Source organism: Sinocyclocheilus grahami, unplaced genomic scaffold (assembly GCF_001515645.1).
Source record: "Sinocyclocheilus grahami isolate Dianchi unplaced genomic scaffold, SAMN03320097.WGS_v1.1 scaffold495.1, whole genome shotgun sequence".
Classification (NCBI taxonomy): Eukaryota; Metazoa; Chordata; class Actinopteri; order Cypriniformes; family Cyprinidae; genus Sinocyclocheilus; species Sinocyclocheilus grahami.
Window position 1 is genome coordinate 163,359 of NW_015505674.1, and position 15,031 is coordinate 178,389.

Here is a 15,031-nt window from a genome sequence, read left to right on the forward strand (position 1 = left end):
AGTCGAGTACCTACAGACCCGGGAGGGGAGGCACGGTTCTCCTTGCCGGTTGGAGGCGGTATTAGGACACAACTGCATCGCAACCGACCGCTCCACCGGGGGGACCCTTGTAACCCCCTGACTGCCCCACCATCGAGGGTGGTGAGGGAGGAGGATCCAGCAAATCAGTTTCCGGCAGTAAAAAGGTGCCGTCCACGACCTGTTGAGCTCCTCATGCACCTCCGGGAAGAAAGGCACTGAGGCGGGGGGCTTGGAACCAGCGCGGACCGCCCCGGGAACCAATCGTGCAACCTTGAGGGCTCGGGACACGGTGAAAGTCTTCACTCGAGCCCTACCCCTACGGTGGCCCGGGAAAGCATAGCCATTATTTCTGGATCCGATCCAGGCATTGCTACGGTCCCGGAGGAGAGCAGCGCAGCCGAATCTTCCTCTCCAGAAAGCTCTGGCTCACCCTCCGATGCTGCAGTCGACATCCGATCGTCGGGGGGAGCCTCGGAAGAAACAGGTGGTACCCCCCGGGAGGGTCCAGCCTGCTCTTTTTGAGAGCTCCGCTGGTTTCGAAGTGCCGGCGGGCTTGGGCATCCCCGGAGGGGAATTCCTCACCGTGACCGTAAGCCCAGTCCGCCCACCGCCAGAAAAAGGACGCCCCCGGCTGCCCCCAGAGGGAACCCCAGATCTAGGCAGTGGCACGGGCACTCCGCCCTTTGCAGGTAACGGAGTCTGGTCCGCAACTCCGAGATGGTCATACCCCCGCAATGGGAGCATGAACCATCCACGAAAGCCACCTCAGCGTGCTTCATGCCCAGGCACGAGAGGCAGCGATCGTGACCATCACCCAGCGCCAGGTAACGACCGCATCCAGAATGCCCGGGTGATACGTTGTCTATAGCAAGACCCACATCGTCTTTATAACGACGTAACGTAAAGTTTGCTAAGCAACGTCGTCTTTAGAAAGACGCACCCGAATTTGCTCTTTTAGGGGAAAAAGCTCTTTTAGCGTGCTGAGGCGCACAGGGGAGATGATCATTTGCAACACAATCAGGGGGTAGTGCAGCCTGATGTGTGCAACCCACTCGACACGGGAAACCACCACCGCTGAAGCGCCGTCCGCCAACACGAAGAGCTCTCCAAGAGCGTGCTGAACTCGTTCAGTCTTCTCTCCGTAGAGTAGTCAGGAGCGGAACGATGTGATCGCTCGGCTCCGAAGCGAAAAGCTGAATATGCGCTGCACCTGCTGCCTACTTATACTCACGCTGTGATCAGCAGCAGCTGGATGCAATAATCGCATGCCAATGTGCATTGGCTCGTTTAGTTTACACTCGAAGTAGATTGGTCCCTCTAAGCGAGATCCCAATTTCGTCGGTCCTCCGACGTGACGTCGAGAGTGACCGACTGAAAGGGAACTATAAATATTGCTCTATGTGAAGGTTTCCTACGCACACATTCACAGCTCAGGAACGCTGCAGAGAGATCAGTCTGACATCTGCAGTAGGGTGTCATTTTTACAGCCATTTCTCATTTGCAACATGTCCCTGAATGTCAGGACGACATTTAACAGATGCTCTTGCCTACATTTATTAGTTTGAATGTATATTACTTTTAATCAATTTTATCAGATGCTTGTACATAAATATATCCTTTAAAATGCAATGTTTACCAGCGGCGATATTTCACAGATGTCTCATCAATATACACATGCTTTCTGGGGACTGTGTGTCCAGTTTATCATGTAAGATTATGATAATGAGAGTATAATATTGAGACTAGTCATATGGTTACTTGTGCCTAGTTGCTTAAAAGAAAGAGTAAAAAAAAAAACTGTCCCCAGATGGATAGATATATAAATGAATAAAGGAACGAACGAACAAACGATAACATCTGATTAAATTATGGAGAACAGGCAATATGCATTTGAAAATAAAAATAAAAATAAATAAAAAACATGAACTAAATAAATAAATATGCATTTGATTAAATTATATATAACAGGCCACATGCATCTGATAGATGGATGGATGGATGTATGGATGGATGGATGGATGGATAGATAGATAGATAGATAGATAGATAGATAGATAGATAGATAGATAGATAGATAGATAGATAGATAGATAGATAGATAGATAGATAAGATGATGGATGGACGGATAGATAGATGATAGATGGATGGCTGGATGGATGATAGATAGATAGATAGATAGATAGATAGATAGATAGCAATATGCATGACAAACAAACAAACAAACAGAGATGAAATAATGTGTAACAGGCAATATGCATCTGATTAAAATGCCTGTTGCAGTTGCAATAATGTAGGAAGGTAACTGATCTCTGCGAAATAAAATATAAGTAATCATAAGTCATAACAGTAATCATAGTATTTTAATAGCGAGAGATAAGTGAGTGATTTTAACAGCTGAGGGTGGAGAGAAAATCTGAGAAAAGCTGATGAGAGTGAGCGGGTGAGGAGGACTCCTGTGTGTGTTAATGTTCAAATCTCATCTGACAGGCTGTGCTTTGATGTTGGCACATTTTAGTTCGTATTGCTGCTGCAGGAATCATTTAAAAAACATGTTTGCAAAGCAACACTGTGTTAATATTCTTTAAAGAATATATTGTTATTCTTATTTTTTTCTCAATATCTGCAATTAATTCAGCTTGAATTGTTTAACCCACAAATTCCTTACTTAATTTCAAACTGAAACGTACCTAAAACCTTAGCATTATTCCTTTGGTGCTTTGCAAATGCTGGCATTTCCTTCAGGAAACGCAATCTTTTTTCTCCTGTCACTTATGTTAATAAATACGCTGGGCGGATCTGGAGGAGATTTTTGATTGACAGCTGTGTGGCTCTTCCCTGAAGTCCCGTCCCATCTGTCCTCCCGCCTTTCCACGCTCATAACTCACATTAATGAATGAGTGACTTTTTGACAACAGACAGCAGCCAATGAGAGGCCAGCGTGCGTCTGCAGATCCAGGACAGATGCATGATGGGTTATGAATGGATGGAGCAACATTCAGGGTGCTTTATGTAGGAGGTGAAATTCAGACATGAAAAAACTTGAGAAATAAAATAACAATAAAATTGAAAACTAATTTATGTGTTAATCACTTGTAATTATTGCAAAAATAAATAAATAAATAAATATATATATATATGAAAAGAACCTATACATTGCCAATAAAGTGAAATTACAAAACCTACACACGGGAGCCAGATAAAAATGCTCATTTTAGAGGCTTTTGCATCTGAGCTCTTCATATATACATGATTTTATATAATAATACAATTTATAATTATATCACCATCAAATGGAAAGTGATTTCCTGCAATTAATTCAGCTTGAACGCTTTAACCCACAAACCCCATTCAAACGTATAGTATAGTATATATAGTCGTATAGTAGATGTGGTTTTGTGAATGTTACACTAAGAAATTTACAATTAAATGTTGAAAACATCCCGCTGATGTATATTGTTAAATTAGAAAGCTTTCTGTTTAAAATTGTCATGAAAATGTCATCATAATCCAAAAATATGGCTTTTTTTAATTAATGCAAACATTTATATATATATATACACTGCCGGTCAAAAGTTTGGGATCAGTAAGACTTGTAATGTTTTTTAAAGAAGTCTCTTATTCTCATCAAGGCTGCATTTATTTGATCAAAAATACAGAAAAAACAGTAATCTTGCAAAATGTTATTACAATATAAAATAATGGTTTCTATTTTAATATCCTTTAAAATATGATTTATTCCTGTGACGCAAAGCTGCATTTCCATCATCATTACTCCAGTATAAAGTGTCACATGATCTTCAGAAATCAGTATAATATGCTGATTTATTATTAGAATTATCAATGTTGTGCTGCCAAATACTTTTTTTGGAAACTGCAATACTTTTTTCAGGATTCTTTGATGAATAAAAAGTTCAAAAGAACAGCATTTACTCAAAATATAAATCTTTTCTAACAATATAAATCTTTGCTATCACTTCTTAACAATTGAACACATCCTCGCTGAATAAAAGTTTCAATTTCTTTAAAATAAATAAATAATTAAAATGTACTGACCCCAAACTTTTGTACGCTAGTGTATATTGTTAGAAAATATTTCAATTTTAAATAAATGCTCTTCTTTTTAACTTTTTATTCATCAAAGAATCCTGAAAAAAGTATCACAGCTTCCAAAAAAATATGAAGCAGCACAACTGATAATAAATCAGAATATTATACTGATTTCTGAAGATCATGTGACTCTGAAGACTGGAGTAATGATGCTGAAAATACAGCTGCGCATCACAGGAATAAATGAGATTTTAATGTATATTAAAATAGAAAAACGTTATTTTACATCATAATAATATTTCACAATATTAAATTTTTGATCAAATAAATGCAGCCTTGATGAGAAGAAGAAACTCCTGTAAAAACATTAAAAATCGTTCTGATCCCAAACTTTTGACCGGTAGTGTGTGTATGTATATATATATATATATATATATATATTGGTTTGTTGTTGATGGTGTAAGGGAACTAGTTCCTCATGCCTTAAACCTGTAAACTGGGATGGAGCTTGATTTTTGTTTATATCAATGATTTCAGAAAAAAACTCAACACCGTGAGAGAGCGAGATGTGAAGGGAAACTCACAGTGAATACTCTGGAGGAATTCCCTTAAAGGCAGGCAGGTCTCGGACGTACTCGTTGTGGAACCATTTGACTTTGAAGTGCAAATTCATGTACTCTGTGCTCTTGCATAGACGATGCTTGTCGTGTTCTGCAAATGAAGAGGAAAGAGAAGAGAAAGAGTCATGAGTCAACAGTGAGTCATGCACAGACACATACTGGGCTTTACTGTCTGGAGACAATCTACAAACATCTCCAGCATGTACTATCACAAACTACAAATAAAACGAACATTATTCAACACAGTTTTGTCAATTGAAATCAAGCTGAATTAAAATACAAATATAAATATTAGTTGAAAGCCAAAATAAATGAAAATGAGAAATGTAGCCATGGTAATTAACTGGAATAAGTTTAGGTTAAAGCATTAAAATTACTAACCAAAAATAAACTAAAATATATATATTTTTAAATAAAATACATTACACTTAAACAGTGATGTTTAAATAGTAAGTAAATTAATATAACTAAAATAAAAAGTTAAACTAATTCAAAATATGAATTATATAACTATATAAAATAATATTATCAAAATGTAACTATAATAGTGTACCAAGTATATAAAAAAAGGAATAAAACATCTTTCTCAGTATTTTTGTAACTTTCCATTGAAAATAAGAATCTAAAAGATTCTTAAATCAAGACACACTGATTTGAGAAGCAAAATCACGAGATATAAGTGAATTTATGATTAAAACATGACTAAATACCTCGGAAAAATCAACTTAATTCACAAGATTTCATTCTTTATTGACAGATATTTGTTGTTTAAGCATAAACACACTTCAGATTGTTCGGTTTCTCAGAAAACATGATTTCATATCTTCAAATTTCGTCTCAAGTAAATTAATCCTGATATAAAGATGTTTAGATATTTGTAGAAGACAAAATTCTGAGAGAAAAAAAAATATTTTTTTTGCAGCGCATGCATCATTTAATGCCATGCCATCATAAATTTAAGCCTTTCTGCACCTATTGAAGACATTTTAAGGCATTAATTTGTAAAAATGTGAATTAAGACCTGCAGAAACCCTGAAATGATATACTAAAACAGCACATGAAACCATATGAAAGTATATGTAATTTGAGATTTCAGCTGTTTACACAAGACAATGAGATTAAATAAAGAGCAGTCTCCAGATGAACAATTGTTTGAATAACATGACGCTCTTCCCAGACTTGTCAGAAAAGATGAAAACACAAAAAAGCACAGGGAATAACATGCAGCTAGCGCGAGGAGAGACGTCAACATATATGTGCGGCAAACTTGAGGACAAATCCCCTCTGACTGACACGGAGGACTTGTATTGACTTAATCACAGCAGCACAGTGTTACCCAAACACTACACAGCAGGTGGTTGCATGTCCATATATGGAATACTTGATTGTGATTGGTCCATCGTAACATTATGCAGTCTAATATATTTGCATAATGACACTAAACTGACACTGTGACCTTTTTCTTCTCATATACACTACCGTTCAAAAGCATATTTGTGCATCTACAGCTGAATGTGTTTTATAATCAATATAGATTTGATGTTAATATTTACTTTTAATAAATGCATTACTAGAAAAACTTGCAGTGCTTCATTTTGCAGTAAAGTAGAACTGTTTGGTTAAGATAATTTTGTGTTTGGATGGCTGTGCTAATTGTTTTGAGAACAAGTGCATTGCATTGGAGAGAAGTGTCAGAAAAACTGTAATTTCACAGTAATGTCCACTGTGTATGCCTTGCATATCAATGCTTTACAGATGAAAACAATAGTAAATTATACCATAATATTGGATTCTACAAATCTGCAACTGACCAATCAGAACCTTGAAAGGCTAGGTAAGCGCTAACATGACACTTTATCACAGAACTGATGAATATCACAGAATATGATGAAGGTCTCATGACAGCTACCTTCTGTTACCTACCTATTAGCAGCTAGCCTTCTCGAATATACACCGTACGATTTCAAATATTCAACCCATCAGACAGCGGCTGTCAACATCTGAATGTAAGTGTCAGTTAATAATTAATAAGGCATTAGCTGCTCTCACTCGTCACTGCACTGTGAACCTCTGATTTCAAGGCCTTCGGCTGAAGTGACCCAAACCTCCATTCACATGAGCTTTAAACAGCTTCTCATGAGCCCAAACACCAACCGCTGCAGTCTGAAAGCAGAGATCATGATTCAGACATGCTGATCTTTAACTGCTGCTTATGACTTGCATATGCTGCATTAATATCACAGCAGAATTACCATAATTACAGGATTCTACTCAAAACTCATCGTATCTTCAGAGATAATTAAGCTTCTGCCATTTTTGTTGTTTTACATGACATTATAATGAGAGAAATCACACATGCATTAATGTCATCTATCTTTCTCTAAAATATGTTTCTGGTTATACAATGCATGTTTTTAGAGAAAAATAAAATCAACTAAACAATTTAATAAAATCCTCACAGATCCCATGATCAGGATTATTATCATAAGCTGTAACCACAACAGACACTATTTAAACATTTTTGTGAACTGAAATAATGCTGAAATAAAATATAAACATAAACAGTAATTTTGCATAAAGAAAAGGAAACCTTTTATGACTTTTTGCATTTTGCAATTTTTATAACCATGCACATTTCAAAATAAATAAATAACTAAAACAAAATAAATAATAATAAAATGCATTCAATGCATTCAAAATGCATTTTATTCAATAAAAAGAAAGAAAGAAAGAGAGAGAACTAAACTAGAACTATTAAAAACATTTTTGTTAATTGACGTAAAACTGAAATAAAGCATAAAATAACACTTTGCATTAAGAAAAGGAAGCCTTTTATGACTTTTTGCATTGTGATTTTTATAACAATTATGCACAAAATATGATACAAAATAAATGAATAAACACATTTATAAAATAAATAATAATACAATTTATTTTATTTAATATAATCAATCAATGAACGAATAAACAAACAAACAGAACTAAAACTAGAACTATTAAAAACAACTGTGTTAATTAAAACAAAGCTGAATTAAATTTTACATTTTAGATGAAAATTTCACATTTACTAAAAATGAGAAATGTTGCTAACTGAAATACGTTTAAGCTGAAGCACACACTGCTGGAAATAAATCTAATCTAAAACTGAAATTAAATTAAACCTAAATAACATTAAAAAAACCATATATGGAATACTTGATTGTGATTGGTCCATCGTAACATTATGCAGTCTAATATATTTGCATAATGACACTAAACTGACACTGTGACCTTTTTCTTCTCATATACACTACCGTTCAAAAGCATATTTGTGCATCTACAGCTGAATGTGTTTTATAATCAATATAGATTTGATGTTAATATTTACTTTTAATAAATGCATTACTAGAAAAACTTGCAGTGCTTCATTTTGCAGTAAAGTAGAACTGTTTGGTTAAGATAATTTTGTGTTTGGATGGCTGTGCTAATTGTTTTGAGAACAAGTGCATTGCATTGGAGAGAAGTGTCAGAAAAACTGTAATTTCACAGTAATGTCCACTGTGTATGCCTTGCATATCAATGCTTTACAGATGAAAACAATAGTAAATTATACCATAATATTGGATTCTACAAATCTGCAACTGACCAATCAGAACCTTGAAAGGCTAGGTAAGCGCTAACATGACACTTTATCACAGAACTGATGAATATCACAGAATATGATGAAGGTCTCATGACAGCTACCTTCTGTTACCTACCTATTAGCAGCTAGCCTTCTCGAATATACACCGTACGATTTCAAATATTCAACCCATCAGACAGCGGCTGTCAACATCTGAATGTAAGTGTCAGTTAATAATTAATAAGGCATTAGCTGCTCTCACTCGTCACTGCACTGTGAACCTCTGATTTCAAGGCCTTCGGCTGAAGTGACCCAAACCTCCATTCACATGAGCTTTAAACAGCTTCTCATGAGCCCAAACACCAACCGCTGCAGTCTGAAAGCAGAGATCATGATTCAGACATGCTGATCTTTAACTGCTGCTTATGACTTGCATATGCTGCATTAATATCACAGCAGAATTACCATAATTACAGGATTCTACTCAAAACTCATCGTATCTTCAGAGATAATTAAGCTTCTGCCATTTTTGTTGTTTTACATGACATTATAATGAGAGAAATCACACATGCATTAATGTCATCTATCTTTCTCTAAAATATGTTTCTGGTTATACAATGCATGTTTTTAGAGAAAAATAAAATCAACTAAACAATTTAATAAAATCCTCACAGATCCCATGATCAGGATTATTATCATAAGCTGTAACCACAACAGACACTATTTAAACATTTTTGTGAACTGAAATAATGCTGAAATAAAATATAAACATAAACAGTAATTTTGCATAAAGAAAAGGAAACCTTTTATGACTTTTTGCATTTTGCAATTTTTATAACCATGCACATTTCAAAATAAATAAATAACTAAAACAAAATAAATAATAATAAAATGCATTCAATGCATTCAAAATGCATTTTATTCAATAAAAAGAAAGAAAGAAAGAGAGAGAACTAAACTAGAACTATTAAAAACATTTTTGTTAATTGACGTAAAACTGAAATAAAGCATAAAATAACACTTTGCATTAAGAAAAGGAAGCCTTTTATGACTTTTTGCATTGTGATTTTTATAACAATTATGCACAAAATATGATACAAAATAAATGAATAAACACATTTATAAAATAAATAATAATACAATTTATTTTATTTAATATAATCAATCAATGAACGAATAAACAAACAAACAGAACTAAAACTAGAACTATTAAAAACAACTGTGTTAATTAAAACAAAGCTGAATTAAATTTTACATTTTAGATGAAAATTTCACATTTACTAAAAATGAGAAATGTTGCTAACTGAAATACGTTTAAGCTGAAGCACACACTGCTGGAAATAAATCTAATCTAAAACTGAAATTAAATTAAACCTAAATAACATTAAAAAAAGCACATAACAAAATTACAAAAAATGTAACCAAACTAAAAAAAAAGTCAAAATATTAATAAAAAAACCTACAATAGTAAACATAATATACAGAAATAACACTGATTCGTGCTGCACATTATTTTCACCTGAATATTCACACTGAAACTGTCACATTATGGAAGAGAAATGCAATATGGATTCAATATGAATCCTACATTATTTCCTGCTGAATATTTCATAAGTACTGGAAGTCATTATTGAATGCTGTCATTAACACGTTCTGCAAACACTTATGACTGAAGGAGTCTCGACTGGTTTATGCAGCTCTGCATTTCCATAATGCTTCATATGTTTTCCAAACCCCCATAATGAACGACATTAATAACACCTGCTTATGAAGCATGTCTGCATGAATTATTAAAACGAACGACTAACTCTTCTGGCAGCTCATTGTTTCCGCAACCTCGGAGAAGTTTCATTCCTGAGCACTGAATCTTGGCATATTGTGAGAATGTGCCGCATGCCGATAATTGCTCGTTTATCTTAAAGGAGCCGCTCTTTTTCTCGGGGAAGAGCCTGAGGGATATCAGATACAGTCAGAGCGACTCTGCAGGATCAAATATAGCACCTCATCAGCAGAAGCGCCTCTCACTTTAACATCAAAGCGTTCATAATCCATAGTTTCCAGCACAAAGAGCAGCCTGATAAACACCTGCTGCTTTCCTCCGTTTAAATCCAGCCGTCTGTCATTTAAAGCTATTCTGTGGTTTGAAAGAAAATTGGTGAATCTCATGAAACCTGCCAAGAACATGCCAGGGTCACATTTTACTCCAAAAACAACAAAGATATTAACATCCATATTTTGCATAAAGAAAAAAAAACAAACAATACAATTAAATGCTGATAGACTAGTCCTGCCCATTCTATAAATATTGGCAGATATTATTTATTTTTAGTAACAAATATTGAGATTAGTACATGTTGTTTTTATTCTGCATAATACATTATGGTTGCATTTGTTGTAGTTTAATATTTATAATAAAAATTGTGAATTGCAGTACAGCAGTGAATTGCATGCAGAATCAGCATGAGAAAAATCACAATAATCATGATTAAAAGTAAAAAGTAAAAAGTTCAGATCACGGTAACTATAGTTAACCAAAACAAATATATAAATAAAATAAAATGCTAATATTTTACTTGAGGTAAAATAAAATATAAAAAGATTAGTACATTTTGTATTTATTCTGCGTAATACATAATGGTTGTATTTGTTGAAGTTTAATATGTATTATACAAAAAATAGTGAATTGCAGTACTTCAAATCAACAAAACTGATTGTGTGAGAGTGTGGAAACTCACAAGTAAGAAGTCCAGATCATGGCTATTATAGTTAACTAACTAACTAACTAACTAAAATAAGTAAATAAATAAATACATACATCAAATAAAACCTTCAAAAATAGTAATATTTTACTTAAAATCTAAAAAAACTTTTTTATTTCAGCTAGTAGCAACAACATTCGTCATTTTAATCTAGTTTACCTCGGCGTAAAATAACTAAAATAAGTAAATAAATAAATACATACATCAAATAAAACCTTCAAAAATAGTAATATTTTACTTAAAATCGAAAAAAACTTTTTTATTTCAGCTAGTAGCAACAACATTCGTCATTTTAATCTAGTTTACCTCGGCGTAAAATAACTAAAACTAAAATAAAATAAAAAATAAAAACTATATAGACATGTATAAATGTCTAAAAATGACCCAAACAAAACAAATCACAAACAAATTGCTCAAACTTTAATTAAAATTAAAATGAAAATGAACTTGGGACACGTATAGTGTTGTTGTTTTTTCAAATAAAATATAACAATAAAAACATGAATAAAAAGCATCTCAGTTATGAACGAATGAATGAATGAAGTTCTTTTGAAGAAATCAAAAGATCAGTAGGAGCACCCAAACACCAATAATAATAATAATAATAATACATTAAAATAATAAATAATTATAAAAAATAAAAAGTGTTAAATTAAACAGTTATTATTGTTGTTGTTGTTAATAAAAATACATTAAATAAGTTAAAAAACATAAAATATTGTTTAATTAAAATAAAAAATGAACAATTGTAAATACAATTCTTCTTCTTCTTCTTCTTCTTCTTCTTAATAATAATAATAATAGGAGGCTACATTAAAATAAATAATTGTTAACATAGGCTACATTAAAATAAATAATTGTTAACATTTTTTTTAAAAACTAGACAAAAAACATTAAATTATAAACATTTATTGTTGCTGTTAATAAAATAATATTAAATAAAACATATTTTTAAACAATTAAAACAATTAAAATGGACAATTATAAATACAATCATTCTTAATAATAATAATAATAATAATACATTAAAATAATAAATAAATATTAAAAATAGAAATTATAAACAAATGTATTGTTGTTGTTGTTTAATTATATTAAATAAATAATAATTATATTATAATATAATATAATAATTATATAAAATACTTCTTCTTCTTCTTCTTCTTCTTCTTAATAATAATAATAATAAATAATAATAATAATAGGCTACATTAAAATAAATAATTGTTAACATTTTTTTTTAAAACTAGACAAAAAACATTAAATTATAAACATTTATTGTTGCTGTTAATAAAATAATATTAAATAAAACATATTTTTAAACAATTAAAAAAATTAAAATGGACAATTATAAATACAATCATTCTTAATAATAATAATAATAATAATACATTAAAATAATAAATAAATATTAAAAATAGAAATTATAAACAAATGTATTGTTGTTGTTGTTTAATTATATTAAATAAATAATAATTATATTATAATATAATATAATAATTATATAAAATAAATTAAAAATCTAATAATTTGCAAACGAAGAAAGTTATAATGCACAGTTATACATACAATCAAAACATTAAATTATAAATATTTATTGTTGTTGTTAAAATAATTAATATATAAAATAATATAAAATAAATTAATAGATACAGTAATTTTTAAACAATTAAAGTTTAAAATGTACAATTATAAATACAATCATTCTTAATAATAATAATAATACATTAAAATAATAAATAATTATAAAAAAAATTCAAATGTAATTATAAACAAATGTATTGTTGTCGTTTTATAATTATATTAAATACGCAATAATTATATTATTATATAATATAATAATTATATTAAATAAATTAAACATAAAATAATTTGTCAAAAATTAAAGTTATAATGCACAATTATACACAAAATAAATTTTCTTCTTCTTAATAATAATAACAATAACAATAATGATAATATATTAAATATAAAACAAAAGTAAAATTCCTAAATTATAAATATCTCTTTTATCCTTTTTCTTATTATTACTAATAAACACACACCAAATACATACATTATTAAATCAATGAATTAGTATTAGTTTTAGTAGTAATAATTGTAGACGTATAGTGCTTTTAAAGAGCAAGGACATCACAAGATGAAAAAAAGGAACAATGACATGAAAAATAAAAAGACTACAAAGTGATCACAAACATTTACATCACATTAAATCTCACACACTGCTCTTGAGATCATTAACAATCCCGTATTGATCAACCACTAATAACAGCCCTCAAAGTGCTCGGGAGCAGAAGGCATTGTGGGTAAACACTGAAGGGTCATCTATTCATGATGGCAGGCACAATTACTCAAGCCAAATGAAAAGTACAGCAATAATACGAGGTGATAATGAAAGTGTTTTGCCAGAGCTTTCACGTCTCTCCTGAGGAATGATGCACATGCAGACCTCGCCATCGTCTCCAGAAGCAGGTCGCATCAATACATAACATCTACCTTTTAACAAGCTCCAGTCGACTGTTAGAGATAGCGAGGGACACAATGAGATCTGCAGTAATCATGCAAACCTGGTCCATGCATTATGTTACGCCCTATTCAGAGAACAAATCACTAACATAGTCAAGTCACATTTATTTGTAGCGCTTTGCAGCAGCTTTACAGAAAATCATGATATTATATCGTAAGCATTAATACACATTCAGCTGTAAGAGCTGGGCAATAATATAGTTCATATTTTGTGATGGTGAAAGCAATAAAGCAGCTGAGATTTGCTAAAAAGGTGTATATCATCCCATGTGAGTATAGTGTATGTACTGTATGTGGATGAAGCTAGATGTACTTCAATATATATGTGAAGCGCTGAGTGATAATGGAGTTACAATCCAAACACCACAATACTACTACTAATGTATTTATGATTTCATATGATTATTCATTATTATTATTATTACTATTATTATTATTAAAATATAGAAATAAATTATTAGCAGTAGTACAATTTAAATGAAAAACTAAATCATAGAAAATTTATTATTATTATTATTATTATTAAACATATAGAAGATTTTAAGTAAAAAAAAAAAAAAAAATGTAATATTTATTTATTTATTTATTTATCATTAGTGGTAGCAGTATTAACATTTACATGAAAAACTAATCCATAAAAACATTTATTATTATTATTATTATTACTACTACTACTATTATTATTATTAAATATATTGAAAATTAAATATAAAATAAATAAATTACAAAATAAATTACAAAATATAAAATAAATGTGTATATTATATTATTATTATTATTAAACATATAGAAAATTTAATATAAAATTGTTAAATGTAAAAATATAAAATAAAAAATAAACTATGTAATATTTGTATTCATTTATTTATCATTAGTAGCAGTATTAAAATTTACATGAAAAACTAAACCATAAAAACATTTTTTAATTATTATTATTATTATTATTACTACAACTATTATTAAATATATTGAAAATTAAATATAAAATTAATTAATTACAAAATAAACTACAAAATATAAAATAAATAAGTGTGTATATTATTATTATTAAATTATTAAACAAACATATAGAAAATTAAATATAAAATTGTTAAATGTAAAAATATAAAATAAAAAATAAACTATGTAATATTTGTATTCATTTATTTATCATTAGTAGCAGTATTAAAATTTACATGAAAAACTAAACCATAAAAACATTTTTTAATTATTATTATTATTATTATTACTACAACTATTATTAAATATATTGAAAATTAAATATAAAATTAATTAATTACAAAATAAACTACAAAATATAAAATAAATAAGTGTGTATATTATTATTATTAAACATATAGAAAATTAAATATAAAATTGTTAAATGTAAAAATATAAAATAAAAAATAAACTATGTAATATTTGTATTCATTTATTTATCATTAGTAGCAGTATTAAAATTTACATGAAAAACTAA

The 15,031-nt window shown here is 30.5% G+C and overlaps 1 protein-coding gene across 1 annotated transcript in view; it reads right to left on the minus strand.

Annotated features, from left to right (window-relative positions):
- The window catches only part of LOC107554226 (protein unc-13 homolog C-like), a 175,996-nt gene that overhangs the window by 48,956 nt on the left and 112,009 nt on the right, over positions 1 to 15,031 (minus strand). The window contains exon 20 of the mRNA XM_016236680.1: positions 4,654 to 4,780. Coding sequence (XP_016092166.1) covers positions 4,654 to 4,780 — 127 coding nt within the window. The remainder of the gene's footprint in view (positions 1 to 4,653; positions 4,781 to 15,031) is intronic.